Below are 19,146 nucleotides of genomic sequence, written 5' to 3' on the forward strand. Positions count from 1 at the left end.
TCATCCATAGAAAAAAGGTAAAGAGCGTAGGTGAGTTGAAAGCATAAATATGAAATCAATAAACTAAGGTTTTAATGATGTCTTTCACAAGTTAAAGACCCTGCACGTCATTATATTTCTCAATGTTATGAAACAGTATTGGAGAAGAAACGTTTCAATTGTTCATTTGAATTTTTCAGGGCTTAGTGCCATCAGAGACGAGTGAAGATGATTATACAGTGTGACCCATTTTTAATGGAAACACCCCCCTGAAATTTGAAGTTGTAAATCAATTCCAATAATTTTTTTTTAATGTCAAGTACTAAAAGGTCTACCTTAGGACAAAATCTGAAATGTTTATTAAAGTTTCAGGGCATACTACGATATTTTTTCTCAGTCGAAAATCGGGATTTTTTATTAGCGGTTTTTTATTGAAAAAATCACTACGCCACTGGATTCAGGGTGCCTCTAAACAGGTGTGACCAAAATTTCATGAGAAAATATTCATTATTAACAAAGTTATGACAACTCAAAAATTCGAAAACTCACACTGGCAAAATTAAATTTGGATACGCAAAATATTGTGAAATTAATTTTTATATAGCTGAAAATTGTTTTATATAAACATATATTATAAAATAATAGATGAGGCAAAATTGTAAAATAAATTTAGGTTGGTATACCTGTATGGTTGGTACGCCTGGATGGTTTACAGGTATGGGTTACTTTTATAGCATAAATAGGATTTCTATATAACATGAAGGACGAAGTCTTTACACAAGATGAGGGACTGTCAATGGGATCGCCATTTTCACCAGTCATAGCCAACATATATATGGAGTGGTTTGGAACTCTGGCCATTGAAGAAGCCCACAAGAAACCTCGAGTCTGGTTGAGATATGTTGACGACACCTTCTTAATATGGAACCATGGGAATACTGAACTAGATGCCTTCCTGAAACACATCAACAGCGTGAGACCTTCCATCAATTTCACAATGGAGAAGGAAATCCACAACGAATTGCCATTCTTAGACGTTCTGGTGAAGAGGACCGACACTAAGTGGGAAACATCTGTATACCGAGAAACCACTCATACGGGACAGTATCTGAACCACGAATCCAACCACCATCAATCGACTAAAAGAGGAATCATCAAGGCTCTATTAGACCGTCCTTTTGGGCTTTGTAATACGAAGGAAAGTCTCGAGAAGGAACTAGACATCATCAAAAATGATCTTCAACGGAATGGCTACTCCAAAGCGATGGTAGAGAAGACTTTGGCTAGACAAGCAGGAGCCTCGCAAGGAAGAGAAGCCGTCACAACCAGTGCTTGCACTTCCCTACACCAGAGGATTATAGGAGAGGATAAGAAGAATTGGTTCCAAGTACAACATCAGAACCTGCTTCAGATCCGGTAACACTATCCGTAGCAGCCTCATGAAAACCAGGCCACCAAACGCGGACTGCGATTCCAAGAATTGCATTTATCGGATACCCTGTGAGTGCGGAAAATCCTATATTGGTGAAACTAAGAGGCCATTGAATGTTCGCATTGCCGAGCATAAGAAACACACACAGCGAGGAGAAACCAGCGAATTAGGAATAGCAGACCATGTTTGGACCCATCAACACAACATCGAGTGGTCCCAAGCTGAGATCTTGCACAGAGAGGAACATTGGTTTAGAAGAAAATTCAAGGAAGCCGCATACATGTTGTCCAACAACGTATTCAGCCAAGCCAGCGTAGAAATACGCAACATATGGAAACCCATCATCAAGCGAAAAATGGCCAACTCCCTCCAAAACGGTCATCTCCCACGGAACTAGAGAAGCGGAAAATGGAAAGCGGGGATAAGTGAAAGTACTCGAAAGACCTATAAATAGTCATCTCTCGGAGAAATCAGTCCAGTCATCACCCGAAGACGATTGTAGATACTAACAATCGAAACATCGTGAACTAACGTGACTTGGAATCTCTCCACTTTTTATTTTAATTTTCTTTTTTGATTTCTTCATTTTTATTTATTCAATTGTTCTATTTTGTTGTATTTTATTTCACTTTTATTTCATTTCAGGTTTATTTTGGTTAATATAATTGTTATTTTCAGCTATTCATTTTCAATTCTCCTTTTTTAGTTGTTTCAGGGATTTCAAATCATTTTATATAGTAGACAATGGAAGTTACCTCGCATCAGTTTCTAGTTTTAATCTTCCTCTTTGAAGTTGATCACTTGGTGATCGAAACACGTGTCGAAGTGTTAAAGAAAACGATTTGGTGTTGGGGAAAAACACCAGTAATATTCATAAATTTTAGTGCCATAGTTCTTTTTCATTATCAACTGATTCGAATTGGCGACTCCATGATAATGTATTACTCATAAAAAATTCAAGTCACCCAAAAGTTAAATGGATTATCATTGTAAATGAAACAATACCAAAGAGAGGAACTGAATGAACCACTCAGTGCAGAACTCGTTCTCATTCAAGAAAAGCAGATCAACGCAGCTCGGCGGTTTATTGCGGAGTTCATTCCTTCTAAAGCTTGGTTGGCAAATTTCTCCTATTGCCCAATTGCTCTGTCGTTACCCCACTAATCTACTTAGGACTATAAATATCTCTGACGGAGTTATACACATTACCATTACTGAGATTTACTGACAATGTACTATAATTTATCCCCTAGGAATGTTGACGACGGATGATGGCTTTCTAAAGGATATATAGGATAGCTCAAAGCGTTATCACACTAAAGGATTGTTCCTAAAATTGCGTTCCATTAAATTCTGCACACAAAGTCCGCGTCAAGTACAGGGTTGAAATCAAATTATCAAGATGAACGAGATAAATTGGAAGACAAGTAAACTCTCTGAGAATTTTCAAGGAGATTACGTTGCGGAGATGATTCTGGATCATAGCTTTTTCCAGGAAGTTCCGTTGCGATTCAAAGTTCATGAGTGATACACCAACACAATAATTCACCATGGCTATGGTACAGTTACGGATGCATTTTTCCAATATTTTATAATCAGCAGCGGCGGCTCGTCAGAGGAGGCTGGTGTATTGTCTTGATGGAACAACAATAATTTTTCAGCCCAATGCGCCCGTTTTTTCCAATCACAGTATTGTTCCACAGAGTATTGGTCTAGAGTGAAATGAGTGCAGTTGATACTGTAGGCAGTTTACTGCACTTGATAACTATCTTGCAAACATACAAACAATGTTGTCTAGAAATACTAGCAGATTCCGGTCATATATGCCCACTCTAAGAATAACAGCATAAGAATACCAGGATCAGTAACCTACTTAGGAAACAAACTCGAGAATCCTCAAGATATTGTTGATGCCTTCGATAATTTTTTCAGTGAGGTGTAATCAAAATCTGGCTCACTTTTGAACAAAGTTGGTACAGTGAATAATAATGTTCATATTCATTTTTATACCATTCAAAAAAATGAGGTTATATCTGCAACTAAAAAACTAAAGGACAAAGTGACATCAGGCCCAGATATGATCCCATCATTTTTGTTGAAGGATCGTGCAGGAGCATTGGCAAAACCTTTAATGATAATTTTTAATTCATGTCTGATATTTGGAAATTAGCTAAAGTATGTCCTGTATACAAAAGTGGTGAAAAATCATATATAGAGAATTACAGACCCAAAATTTTTGAGATTATTTTATATAATCGCATATATGCTTTTGTTCAAAGGCAACTATCTCAACATCAACATGGATTTGTTCCTAAGCGTTCCACTATTACAAATCTGGTCATTATTACTCAATTTATTTCCGATGCATTAGATAAAAAATAGCCAAGTTGATGTTATATCCACGGATTTCTCTAAAGCATTTGATAAAATTGATCATGGTATCTTGCTCAATAAACTGATGAGTTTTGGTTTTTCAAATACATATACAGCTTCTTCTGGTGTGCCTCAGGGCTCCAACCTAGGTCCTCTTTTGTTTTTATTATTTATTGATGACTTATGTGAAAGTTCAGCTTGTGAGCGGTTCTGCTTCGCGGATGACTTGAAATTATTTTCTATCATTAAGGAAGTAGGTGATGTGTAAATCTTCAATCTCAATTAGAATTTCTTGTTGCTTGGTGTAGCAATAATAAATTGAAAATCAATGTGGAGAAATGTAAAGTAGTGAGTTATAGTAGAAAAAAAAATTATGCATTCCCGTATGTAATATAGGATTCAGATCTACTGAGATGTGATGAGATCAAAGACCTATGGGTGATATTCAATCATAAATTAACATTTGGTAGACATATTTCACAAAATGTTTCTGAATCTCTCAGAGCTTATGGTTTCATCGTTGGAAATTGCAGAAACTTCCATAATATTAAAGCCATGAAGCTGTTGTACTCCACCTACGTACGTTCGAAGATAGAATATGCAAGTAAAGTCTGGAGTCTATTCTATGAGATTCATAACATAGCCATTGAAAGAGTTCAAAGAAAGTTTTGTAAATTTCTAATTTTCAGAATAGATGGTTCTCACCCTGAGAGAGGTATCAGTAATGATGTCATATATGAACGTTTGGAACTTTTTAGTTTAGAGTATCGCAAAAAATGTGCGTCGCTCATATTTTCATTCAAGTAAGTGAATGAGAGAGTTAACTGTCCCTGAATTCTTGAACAAATTAACTCCAATGTACCACGGCCAGCTTCACGATCTCAATCCATTTTTAGACATCTCAGAGCAAGAACTAACATTATGTTCAATTCCCTAATATATGTTTGTTTGAAGGTGATTGACAATGTTTCGTGATGAATTTCACTAGTTTGGACTTCCATTGTCTACTATATAAAATGAATTGAAATCCCCGAAACAAGAAAAAAGAATGATTAAAAAAAAAGAATAGTTGAAAATAACAATTATATTAAGCAACAATAAACCTGAAATGAAATGATAGTGAAATAACCTACAAGTAAAAATATAATAATTGAATAAATAAAAATTAAAGGAATGAACAAAGAAAATAATAAAAAAATAAAAAAGTGTAGAGATTCCAAGTCACGTTAGTTCACGACGTTTCGATTGTTGGTATCTACAATCATCTTCGGGTGATGACTGGACTGATTCCTCCGAGAGATGACTATTTTATAGGTCGTTGAAATACTTTCACTTTCTCTACTTTCCATTTTCCGCTTCACTGATTCCGTGAGAGATGACCGTTTTGGCGAGAGTTGGTCATTTTTCGTTTGATGATGGGTTTCCATATGTTTCGTATATCTACGCTGGCCTGGCTGAATACATTGTTGGACAACATGTATGCGGCTTCCTTAAATTTTCTCCTGAACCAATGTTCCTCTCTGTGCAAGATCTCAGCTTGGGACCACTCGATGTTGTGTTGTAGGATCCAAACATGGTCTGCTATTCCTGATTTGCTGGTTTCTCCTCGCTGTGTGTGCTTCTTGTGCTCGGCAATGCGAACATTCAATGGCCTCTTAGTTTCACCAATATAGAATTTTCCGCACTCACAGGGTATCCGGTAAATGCAATTCTTGGAATCGCAGTCCGCGTTTGGGGGCCTGGTTTTCGTGAGGCTGCTACGGATAGTGTTACCGGATCTGAAACAGGTTCTAATGTTGTACTTGGAACCAATTCTTCTTATCATCTCCGATAATCCTCTGATGTAGGGAAGTGCAAGAAGAGAAGCACGGCTTCTCTTCCTTGCGAGGCTCCTACTGTTTTCTAGCCAAAGTCTTCTCTACCATCGCTTTGGAGTATCCATTCCGTTGAAGATCATTTTTGATGATGTCTAGTTCCTTCTCGAGACCTTCCTTTGTATTACAGAGCCCAAAAGCACGGTCTAATAGAGTCTTGATGATTCCTCTTTTTGTCGATTGATGGTGGTTGGATTCGTGGTTCAGATACTGTCCCGTATGAGTGGGTTTTCGGTATACAGATGTTTCCCACTTAGTGTCGGTCCTCTTCACCAAAACGTCTAAGAATGGCAATTCATTGTGGATTTCCTTCCCCATTGTGAAAGTGATGGAAGGTCTCACGCTCTTGATGTGTTTCAGGAAGGCGTCTAGTTCAGTATTCCCATGGTTCCATATTATGAAGGTGTCGTCAACATATCTCAACCAGACCCGAGGTTTCTTGTGGGCTTCTTCAATGGCCAGAGTTTCAATCCACTCCATATATATGTTGGCTATGACTGGTGAAAGTGACGATCCCATTGGCAGTCCCTCATCTTGTGTAAAGAATTCGTTCTTCAGTTGGAAATAACAGTTTCGTACATAGCATCCTAGTAATTCCATAATTACTTCTATAGGTAGATTCGTACTCTCTTTCAGGTTCCCGTCTTCGGATAGCTTTCTCTGTATGATTTGGAGTGCTTCTTCGACCGGAACGTTGGTGTAAAGGCTTTCCACGTCGAAACTAATTAGTTGATCTTCCTGTGTAACCTCAATTGACCCTAGTAGTTCGACAAAATGTCTTGAATTCTTCACAAAAGACGATGTTTTTCCTTGTAATGGTTGTATCAAGGGAAGTAAAAATCTAGACAAGTTTTGAGTAGCCGAATCTCTGGAGCTGATGATCGGTCTAAGCAGAACGTCCTTCTTGTGGATTTTGGGTAGACCATACAAGTGAGGGGGCTTACTGTGGTGCGGTGTTAGCCATGATCTTTCCTTGTCCGAAAAATAGACTTGGTGTTTTTTCAAAGTCTGGTACAACTTCCTTCTATCTTCTGTACGTAGAGAACGGTATCCATTACCACAGTAGCGTTTCCTTTATCTGCAGGTAGGATCTTGATGGTGTTGTCTCTACGTAGGCCGTTCAGAGCTCTACGTTCTTCCTTGCTGATGTAGTAGACAATGGAAGTCCCTAATATATGTTATGTGCACAAATTTCAAGCACAACACTCCATGACTCTCCATGTTTCTCGATTACGTTATTCCAAACTTGGATGACCATATGAGTTGCCTGTTGATCTTGATTTTCGAAAGCCATATTGATGATCACTTAACATGTTGAAGCCTTCCAATTATTCAAGGATATGGTGGTTCACAGCTCTCTCCATGATTTTTGATATCACTGATAGGAAAGCGACTGGTCTATAGTTATTTGGAAGATTTTGTTCATAACAAAACATTTGTTAAAGTAAAAGTATTGCGTATGAATGCTACTTCTTTCCAGAAGTTAAATATAGAATCATTATCATTTCCACAGTCGTGTTTTCCAAATAACTACTTGCCGAATTTGTTCATAATTCAAGTAAGATTTATTTGCCAAAGATACCTAAAACGAAGCTTAAGGTGTTTTTTAATTGAAGAATAAAACCACAGTAAATTGTGAAATCTACAAGTGCAGAAAAAATTACTGGCAAAAACTACCCAAGTATGTCCTATTTGTTAAAGGATATTGGGTTAAATGTGATTCTCTATACCCTCGCCACATGCTATTACAGTGAATAGTGGAGGACACACGAGATTTACGTGACAACCGTCAAACGAGTAGTCGATTGCAGAAAAATTGAGTCCCGAATTTCAGGATTTTGTTGACTGAATTGTGTTTGTGATGGATACTTATAGCGACACAGGTGTGACTTCCTTTTCGTTACAGAAAGTACCTACAATAGAAAATATCCATTTGCAATTTTCCCCACAGACGTTCATGAAGTCTTTATAGATCATCAAAACCCGACACGAAATAGGCCATTATTACACGTTGCTCACAAGAAACATATCATCAATAAGAAAGCAACAAAAGTGTTTCAAATATGTTGATTCAAAAATCAGAACTTTTTCTATCAGAAATAATAATAATGAAGTAAAGTCTAATCCTGCTGATGTTGCAAGGTTTTTCACCCAAGAGTCCCAAGAATAATTTCAGTTAACTAGTTTAGTGATGTTTTTGTTATTTATTCTCTTTATTTATTTCATGGGTTATTTCTGTGAAATTAATGAATTATTACCGTCGTTAATAACTGATTTTAAAACTTAACAGCTTGACAACTAGACCGATTATGTCAACTTATATTTCCAAACGTAAATAAATCTAATTAATACAGTTCATTGTATGATTTTCACTATAAAGGGTTTTACAAAAACCGTAACACTTATTTCGCTACATAATAGCTTTCTCAAGCGTAAATCTCCCACAAACCGGAACTGCATCAAACTTCTTGATGTTCTATTTACCTAGCAAGTTGGCTTGATCAGGAAGCCATCATCAGATGGTTCATTGGGAAATGTTGTAGTTGTTGACCTTTCCGGCTCTAGAAATAATGACTGTTTATGCCTTAATTTCATACCACAAACTAATATATATTGAAAATGATACTGAATGCTATGAAACTCATGAAGAGATACATGAATATGACACAAGGTTCGAAACCAGACTAGTTGAACCAAAATCAAAAACAAAGCTTCAAAAAACTACCAAAATTGATACGGGACTCTTAAATTAACAACTTACTATCTCAATTTTGAGATTCACCTCCAAAAAATTCAAATCCTATTTGAAATGTATATCATCTGGTAACTGTATTTACAACTCCAAAGAATTTACTCAGTTGATCGATGAAAAATCTGCATTTGTTCATGGATAGTCAGAGTGACTGAATATAATTTTCCATTTCATTGTTACGGTATATATTCATACATTTATCTATAATATATAATATAATCTATTATATAATATAATATATTACAAAATACTCTATGGTATCTTTGACGAATGCTTGCAAAAAAAGGAAATAAAGTACAATAATAAATTCCATCACTGGTATAACGCTGAACTTAGGCAGACAATAAAGGAAAAGGAAAAATACTTTAAAAAATCCAAACGTGCAACTCCAAAACATGATGAATACAGAAATAAGTTTTGTGAATTTAGAGTGAAAGTGAAAAAATTAATGGAACAATGTAAGCTCTCTCACATACATACTATTGAAAACAAAATCAGTAAAAACTCTAAAGAATTTGAGAATCACATTAACAATAATAAAAATGATATTAATAAAGATGATAAAAATATCTAATAATTTCAGAAATAAAGATGAAGTCATAAAGATGAACCAAGATATTGCTAATGCTTTTGCTGAATATTTTCAATCATTTCATAGTAATGATTATCCAGGTGGTACCAGTCTCTCGTTAGAGATCAACCTGCGAGAATTATGTATATCATCAATTTCCGAACAAGATATCTATCTGTAAAGCAGTTAGATCCCTGAAACCCGAAACATCAACTGGAGTTGACGGTATTCCATCTTACTTTTACAAAAGTTATATGGAAAACCTTATAAGACCTCTGAACATAATCTTCAATAGCGTTGTTAAAAGTAGTGTGTTTCCGAAACAACTCAAAATAGGACGTATAATTCCTATCCATAAATCTGGCAATCAAAATCTCATAACAAACTATAGGCCGATAACAATACTCCCCTCATTATCAAAAATCTTAGAGAGAGTCTCATATAACAAACTACTTTTATGCCCATGTTGAAGACACTATCTGCAGGGAACAGCACGGTTTTGTTAATAAAAAATCGACTGTAACAAATCTCATGGTGTTCAGCAATAACTTAGCACTCTCGATAAATACTGGAAAACAAGTTGATGTAATCTACACAGACCTAGCGACAGCATTTGACAAAGTGAACCATGGGGTTCTCATCGCCATATTAAAGAAATTCCCAATGAATCAATCAATGATAACATTAGTGAAGTCATATCTATCAGATAGAGATCAATTCGTTGCTTTCAACAGCAAAAGATCAACACTATTCAGACCAACCTCTGGCGTTCCTCAGGGATCAATTCTAGGCCCACTTTTATTTATAATGTTCATTAGCAATATAGGTGAATATATAAGACATTCCAAATTTCTGCTCTATGCAGATGATCTCAAACTATACAAAACCATCAACGATGAAAGAGACAGTGGAAACCTTCAGAAAGACTTAGATTCCATCACTATCTTTTGTGAGACGAACAACTTGATGCTGAGCGAGGGTAAATGCAAAGTTATGTCTTTTTCACGGAAAAATGTTATTGCTCCAACGGAATATTCAGTAAATGGCACCAAACTGGAGAAACTTGCTCAAATCAAAGATCTAGGAGTCATATTCAATAGTAACTTCAATTTCAGAAATCATATAGAATATATTGTACGTGATGCAAACAGAAAGCTTGGTTTTGTGGTATTTAATGCCTTTGTCAGATCAAAGCTCGAATACTCTTCAACAATTTGAAATCCGCATCATTCAGAGATGATAGAAAAAGTACAGAAGAAATTTCTTAGGTACACCTACTTCAAAAAAAATAAAGAGTCTCCCTCTATGATATCCTATTGGATTCAACTAGAATATTTTGACATGCCAACCCTGTCGGACCGTCGAGGCTTGAATGATGTACTATTTATATTCAACATATTTGATAATAAATGTACCTGAACTACTCAGTGTGATCAATCTTCATTTTCCTAGTGCTAGTCTAAGAAATCGCAATAGGGTTTTCTATGTAGACACCCGATCAGAGTCTCCACTCAAACGATGCCTTAGGCAAGTGAATGATCTAGTCATAAGTCATCAAAGTCTTGATTTTTTTTTTGCTGTGATGAAGTCGAAATAAGACAGTCGTGTTAAAAAAAAGTGCCATTTATACCTGTTTTCATTTACATTTCTCTTATACGTAATTTTAGGTGTTTATTTACTCTGTGTATTTTTGAAACCATATATTTTATGTACCATGACATTGACTGTATACATATATCTATCTATATTTCATTCATTCGACATTCTATACATTTCACATTATATATTTTATTTTATATTTTATACATCATACTTCATATACCGGGTGTCCCAGAGCTTTTAGGCCAGCAGATATCTCAGTAACCTGCAGAACAAAAATTAAAACAAAAATATGTATCATAGGAGAACACAAGCACTTTCATGCAGCATAACAAAATCCACCCCCTGGTAAACAACCCCCAAGAAACCACCCCTAACTTTTGTTTTTCAAATGGCACGCCCATGTTTGTTTTGGTTCAACTTACAGTTTTTTTCATTTCTCATTTCAGCGCGCGAGTACAGGAAGCCCTAATCATTTCCGGAGTAACGGTATGACAAGCCTCTAAAATTTTTTGGGTTAAATCGTCAATATTCATTGGTTGTGTTTCGAAGGCAACTCGTTTCAGATATCCCCACAGGAAAAAGTCCAGTGGCGTGAGATCTGGAGAACGTGCAGGCCATCGCACAGGTCCAGTATTTCCAATCCAACGGTCTCGAAAAGTATCATTGAGGAATGTAGTAACTACATTATGGTTATGTGCAGGAGCACCATCTTGTTGCCACCACATTTGTTGTCGTTCTTCAAGTGGAATATCTTCCAGGAGGGCAGGTAAACAATTTTCCAACAAATGTAAATATCGGTGGCCCGTCAAAGTGTCTTGGAAAAAATGGGGCCCGATGAGTCGTCCATTATGTAAACCACACCACACGTTCACACCCCACATTGTTTGGAAATTGGTTTCTCTAATCCAGTGAGGGTTGTCCTGTGACCAATAGTGCATGTTATGTCGATTAACAGTACCATTATTATGAAAGCGGGATTCGTCACTCCACAAGATTTGATTGAGGATGTTTGGATTGTCATGGACTAAAACTTGAATGTGAGCAATGAATGCCGTTCGTCTTTCGAAATCGGTAGGTCTGAGTCCTTGGTGTAAATAAATTTTGAAGGGATGATACTTGTACTGTTTGAAAATTCTTTGCACAGATGACTTACTGATCCCAATCTCTACCGCCAATGCACGAACCGAAATATGAGGATGTGCTTCGGCGTAGGCCAACACATTTATGCAATTTTCCTCAGTTCGCACGGGAGTAGGATGTACTTGATCTGTTTTTCCTGCAAATGATCCCGTTCGCATGGTATTTTCTACATACGAAAACGTATTACGACCTGGTTGTCGACGATCAGGAAAGCGCTGCCCATACAGCCTCTCCAAGGCACGTTTATTCTTTCGGCATTCACCAAAAATTAAAATCATATCAACGTATTCGTTGGGAGTGAAGGTAAAAGGTATTTTGATATACAACAACAATATCACGACTGATGGCAATGTGTCATCCAGATATCAGAGGAATGAAAGGAAGCACAAAAAGTTCTAACATTTTATCGCCTCTTTTTCTGCGTAGCGTCTACTTTTTCTGGTGTCTACAATGCAGAACAATTCGATCAGTCCAGTTAATAGTACCCACTAACGTATTCAATTTTCTCGAACAATTATGATATATCGTTGGTCGAGAAATAACAAGAGCTGTCAGTTGAACGACAAACAACATGGGGTTGCCATTTGAAAAACAAAAGTTAGGGGTGGTTTCGCAGGGGTTGCTCGCGAGGGGGTGGATTTTGCTCTGCTAGATGAAAGTGCTGGTGGTCTTCTATGATATACATATTTTTTTTCAATTTTTTTCTGCAGGTGACTGAGATATCTGCTGGCCTAAAAGCTCTGGGACACCCGGTATTTAATAAATTTACGTTTTATATTCATTTCAAACATTTTACATTTTATATGTTCATATTTAGTCATCCCTTAAAATGTATTTTATCTTGTATGTAAATCATATATGTTTTCATTCTTCAATATCCCATATCACAATTATTGTCAACTTCGATTATATTCCCAGGATTACAAATTACTCTATCATTCATCTTCAGTTATTTGGGTTAATTAGTAATGAAATGAAATTAGCAATGGTTATCATATGGAAAAATTCACATATAGTGGGCATTGTTGAAGACTGGCTGTAAATCTAGTCATTTGAAGGAACAATTCGTTCAGGCCAGTTGTCCGACAACAGAACTTATCCGACAACGCCTTTGGTGGTATTAGCTAGAGAAGTAGTTGTTTTCTGATAGTCCATGAACCTGCTGTATGGGTAAGGGAGGACTGATTAATTGATATTGAAAAAATACTCGAAACTCACCATGAACATCAATGCAGCCGAACTGTTTTCTCATTTCTCCAGTGTTTATCTGGCACATGTAACATCCACGATCTGACTCCTTGAGTTGGCGTATACGTAACTGCCACGTATTCAAGCTGTCATCGTGATCAATTGTTATCCTTGGATTGTGAGTAATAACTCTCGTGTGGAGTGCTAAAATTGTCTGGTCCTCGGCTTTCATCCATCCCACCTATAAATGAAATTACATTAAATGCCCGCATTGTACTTCTATGCCGTTGCTTATTTTTCTCCATTCTTGTGCTTAATGGAGCACATAGATAACTGAATTAAGCCGTCTCGCATCTGAGATATTTCTTCACAATATCATATCATCGATATAAAAAAACAATGATAAATGGAAAACATTAGTTGAAGAAGGATAGTCTGAAAGGTTATTCAACATCAAATATAGAGTGCATTACAAAATATTGGTGTTTTCGAAAGCTTCGTCTGTTTCAATGACATGTGTTTTCATAGCTCCATACTTTAATGAATATTCACTCCACTATGTCATTGTATACATGGTGTTTACTAAATATGCGGCAATATAAATATTGGACTATTCCTTTGACGATTTTTGATACGGCGCTATGTTTTGTAGCGGAAAAATTTCGACAATAACAATTTATTACCAAAAATTACATGTACTGTTTCCTAATCTACAAGAACTGTTGAAAATGACTACCCCACCCACTAAGATGCAAGAATCCAATCTTCTCCTTATCGATTCCCGAATTCTTTCAGAAACACCAGGATCACTTACAAAACACTATTCAAATTCAGTGTCTGCAGCCGTTTGTAGTAATCGGAATGTTGATGATAGGTAGCAACGGAGTTGTTAGATTTTTTATTGCTTGGTAGGTACAGTGTAGTACGCTATACTTTTATTTCGGCTAAGTCAATAGTTTTGAAATTACCAGAATTGTTATTATCGAAATTATTTTCCGCTCCGTATCTTCAAGAAAGACAAAATATTCTTAAAATAGTCCAAGGAATAACCCCTTAATTTTTTGACGCATCTTTAATAAACACCCTGTATACTGATCACAAGAGAATTTTGTATTCTATACATTAATGCTGTTAATTTTTTCTGATTTCAATTTTTTGCCTTCTATCAGCTCCTTATTATATGATGTTAACAGATATTTGGCCAATTTTACTCTACGAACCACATGCTAAGCCAGCCCGAATAATTAACCAGGCATTTGGTGATGATATTTTGATGAACACTGTGTCCGACGTTGGTTTGCGAAATTTCGTTCCAGAGATTTTAGCCTGAAAATGACCCCCAAGTGGTCGACCAGGTAATCCAAGATGAGGAGTCGGAGGTCTTGATGGAGACTGACTCATCACAAATGTTGCGTGGGATGACAGAAGAACTGGCCGTCAGCTTTCCAAAACACAAGCACTACAGGAAAACCCTTGAGGCGCTCTGAAAGCGGTGCCTGTGCGAAAGTAGTGTTTCACATTGGATTTGAATCGCTGGAGATTAAATATATTTGAAAAAACATTATCAGGAAGTTTATTCCACATAAAAGTAGTTTTCCAAATGAAAGAGTTTTTGAACAGTGAAGTTTGAGGTCTACTGAATTGCACCTCAATACAATTAGCAGCTACAGCCCGTCGCGTATTTCTGGTATGTACCGCTGTTGGTGAAATCAACTGTGCCAAGTCACTTGAATACCTCCAATGGAAGTATCAGTAAAAGAGAGACAAATCTCCAATCTTTCTTCGACGTTCCAGACTATCAAGGTTCCAGTTAACTAGTTTAGTGATCGAATAATTTTATTGAAAAGAGGGTTGGTTGGGTAACAGCATCATATTTTTCTTAAAAAAACAATTGTATTCTTGCCGACGTTTCGAATTCAATTAAATTCTTCTTCAGGGCTCTGTAACAATGAATTTTCATGAATATACCTTCCACAAAACTTATTTCAATTTCACAAGAAATAATGAGTTCTCATTTAAATTACTCATCGAAAAGTAGTTTCTCCGTGTTGATGATAATACTATTTTGAAAATCATCAGACATATTAGATACGAATTTGAAAAATAAAAATTGAAAACACATTGCAAACAACAAATTTTCGAGACAACACCAACACAAAACGACATGAAACAAACGAATGGCTTTATCTCTGATTCTGATGAGGTGGTGTCTGTTTTTTAATCAATGGCAGAAAGAAAAATAATGAGAAAAGTGTGAATTATTCAGGTATTTTACGTATCAAATTAAAATATGCGGTATTAAGGCCATCGACATTTTCTTAGAGTCTCTCATGTGTTCTGAAACTCGTGTATTAAGATACCGTCCGGTTTGACCAACATAGCATTTGTGACAGCTTCCACAGTTCAATTTTTACACAATATTGGATTGTATTTATTGTGGTGTTTTAGTTTTTTGTTTCGACAAAAAATGCTTTCCAACTGTATTTTCATTTGAAAAAGACAATTTTATTTCTTCGATATTGAGTAGCATTCCAAGTTTAACAGATAAATTTCTACAAATTGATTTTTTTGATATTTGGGTTTCACCCCTGTATTTTGAGAGGAGAATCTTCTTTCTTCAATTATTATTCTAATAGTCGCTCTAGGAAAATTATTTTTTGTTAGGTAATTCTCAATTAATTGGAGATTTTTATTATGGAATTCAGAATTGGAAATGGCAATTTCTCTTGATTTCGAATTCATTATAATGTTGGTTTTATTTTGAAAATTATATTTCGAAAAATAATTTGGAAATCTCTCAGAAAAAAAAAGAATCGTGAGATTGAGACAACCTAAGGCATTAGTGGGACCAGCATACATTCAATATTGCATAAACATTTGACTGTCAAAAAAATTTGTTCGCGTTGGATCCCATACAATTTGTCAATCGCTCAAAAAAAGGCTCGTGTCGATTGGTCGAAGGAAGTGCTCAAAAAATACGATCGCGGTGCTTTGAAACACGTCTGTGACCGGTGATGAATCGTGGATTTACGCGAATAAGCTCAAAAGTAAACACCAGTCGACTGTATGATCACCTTCTTTTTCGGAAAAACTGGACATGCCGCGACTGTTTCACTAGAACAACGCAGAACAGTGAATTCTGAGTGGTACACAACCATTTGTTTGTCAGTTGTCTTCCAAGAAATCAGGAAAACCAACCGCCGAAGACGGATCACTCTTCACCACGACAATACGAGCTCTCACACATCGGCTCAAACATGTGCATTTTTGAGCACCCAAAACATCGATTTGATGTGTCATCCGCTGTATAGTCCTGACTTGGCACCGACTGACTTCTTTTTATTCCCGCACGTAAAAAACAAACTGAGAGGTCAACGTTTTTCGACACCTGTAGAAGCGATTGCTGCTTTCAGAATGCATGTTTTGGAGATACCTCAATCAGAGTTGCAAAAGTGCTTCGACAATTGGTTCAAACGCTTGCAAAAGTATATAGATCTTCATGAGGAATATTTTGAAAAACAATAAAGTGATTTTCGATGATTAATATTTGTTTTTGTTCTCCAATCCCGAAATATAAAAGGCAACCCTCGTATCTGAATAAGTTATTTCGGAATAATAAAAAACAAAAAGGAAGCACTCCAGGGCAAAATTAGTCTATGAAGCAAAGTGGTTTGAATTATGATGGAATCTGACATATATTGATTGTTTTAATTCCATAATGCATTGTACAAATCAAATTGCAATCAATAAAAATACTATTCCTGATTGTGACTCAAAGAGAAAACATGTAAGATTGTTTTTTCAATAAATTTTGTATTCAACCGTTCGACCATTTGATAATGAAACTATGAATTTTCTTCAAACAGTGACCTTTGAATTCATCTGCAGAAACTGTTTCGTCTAATTATAACCCCTTGGAATAGTCAGCTCGAGAAAAAATTGCAAATTATTAATAATCTATTTAAAACCTGTTTTTCTTCAACCAGCTGTCGCACCCCTACGAACGACAACCCTCACAAGTCGAAACTTGTGCGAGCTAAGGATTAACGAGGTCTTACCTTTTAACGTGGATTCCTAAGACGTGATACTGAAAAATACAGTTCAAAAAAATATTTAAGATAAAGTTGTCATCTGTGAGCGCTTATTTATATAATTTTATATTTGGTATATCACCTTCTACCAAAAATGTAATTTTGACATTAAAAAAAGTCTATCTTCCACCCGAAAATTGTTTATATTTTTGCCAGTTCATATGTTTCCCAAATCACTATAATCACCATTTCAATTCGAATACTGTGTTCTTGATTAAAATCCGAAGGATGCAAAGTTTTAATCGTCCTCGAATTACAAGGAAAATTTGCCTTGGCATTTTAATGTCTTCAAGGGATCTGCTTCTAATTGCGGTTTTATTACAAGGGTTTAGTACATTATTTACATTACATGGAGGGCATGTTATTCAATAAAAACAGCAAGAAGGTTCGCGAAACGGAATGTTCAGTCTCTTCAAATTCTAATTACACCGCGTAATGTGAATCGAGTGTTATTGCCTTTGACGTTGGCATTATTTGAGAGAATAACAAAAATAACGTTTTCCTTTCTTCATGCAGAAACATTCTCCTACATAAAATGGTGACAATTTGAATTAATTTAATATACCACTTTGATGCTAACCAAAGGGTCTACTGAAAATTCCCATTCGATATTAAATAAACTCATGAACAATCAAAATATATTCGACCAAATGTATTAATCGTGTCATTATCATTCATTATCTTGCCATCATTTTCCCAGCCTTCCTTCAACAAGTTTCTTCCCCCAACCTGTGACAATGATCACAAAGATATTCTTCCAAACTTTGAACACGGGGGTAAAACAACGAAAATTCAGTCGTTTCACCGAGTTCACTATAGTGAATAGAGTTGAAATTCAATAAGAATTCAATATGGTGTAGAGTTTGTCGATTTTTTCACCGGCATGACTCGTACAGGTGCAGATGACGAATTAACGCTTCAACACTCCTCTACTGAACGTTTCAAAGTCATTGCATTTGATTTTCAGTAGTGTATGGTTGAAGATCAACCTGGCGCACGTCTATACGGATCCACTGAAGTTGCTAGTCAGCATTCCCTAATGTCAAACGCGAAAAAATATATATCCTTGGTATTCGGTAACACATCCAATCAAACAGTCGCAAATACTAATCTCCAGATGATTATTAATGATGAAATTATCAGGATTTCTGGTAATGCAAAGAATCTAGGCTTGATCTCAAATGACTCTTTGAGATTTCAGTACATCAAACGTAATATTAAAAGAGCATATGGAGCTCTGAGGCTACTATATCCGTATAGATGTTATTTGCCCATAGCTACAAAAAAGTTTTGTGTGATACTCTGGTTTTGTCACGATTCAGCTATTGTTCCTCTATCTACAGTTTTTGTACTGCTAGTAGAGTACAACACGTGCAAAACTCCTGTATTGCATTCATATATGGCATAACAAAATGTGATCATGCCTCTCTCAAACTGAATGAGTTGGAAAGTGCCTTCATTCAAGGCAGAGCTCTTGGCGCATTTCCACAACAGATTTTTTTTTGTTGAAGTTCTGCCAACAAGATTCATACAGATTCTCTTCATGTTGAAACTGCTTAGCAGTATAAAATGAGTAGTGGAAAAATGAAATATTACACTTTATTGAAACTATTCTTTATGAATGGTGAATAATGACACGTTTCTTCAATCTGTAGGCATATTTTCTGTTTCCGTATACTTGTTTTTAATAAACCCATCGCATCAATTGTTCGTCCTCATTTTTACATTTCACAAATACTTGACTTCAAAGTTGAGTTGTTCCAACTTCATTATATTCGACGAAGTATTTCTTTCAGTTATAAAAAAATGAAAGCTCTCAGCTCCATATTTCTTCAAGTGGAATGCATCTATGGAGAACAATAAAAATAATCACCCATAAAAAAATCTCCAACTTATTGCAAATTCATATTCACCCCATATCCTCCACTGATGACAATACAATAAAAACAGATCCACCTATGCATCTCACTAATTCAAAATGGAATTAACTATGACACTTCCAGGGTTGATGCATGGTAAAAACGTTTAGCACTTGCCATTAAAGCGATCCAGACTCTCTTGGGGATAAAGTTTTCCAAAGTAATTTATTTCAAAATCATCTGTAAGAGTCGGTCGCTTGTTCCGTGATGTATGCCACCCAATTC

General features: G+C 36.0%; 1 protein-coding gene across 1 annotated transcript in view; it reads right to left on the reverse strand.

Moving 5' to 3' along the window:
* LOC111511369 (lachesin) overlaps positions 1 to 19,146 on the reverse strand; it is a 103,747-nt gene that overhangs the window by 74,607 nt on the left and 9,994 nt on the right. The window contains exon 3 of the mRNA XM_074178733.1: positions 12,942 to 13,152. Coding sequence (XP_074034834.1) covers positions 12,942 to 13,152 — 211 coding nt within the window. The remainder of the gene's footprint in view (positions 1 to 12,941; positions 13,153 to 19,146) is intronic.

The sequence above is a fragment of the Leptinotarsa decemlineata genome, unplaced genomic scaffold, assembly GCF_025532065.1.
Source record: "Leptinotarsa decemlineata unplaced genomic scaffold, Ldec_3_MD MMD2_tig00004307_RagTag_RagTag, whole genome shotgun sequence".
Classification (NCBI taxonomy): Eukaryota; Metazoa; Arthropoda; class Insecta; order Coleoptera; family Chrysomelidae; genus Leptinotarsa; species Leptinotarsa decemlineata.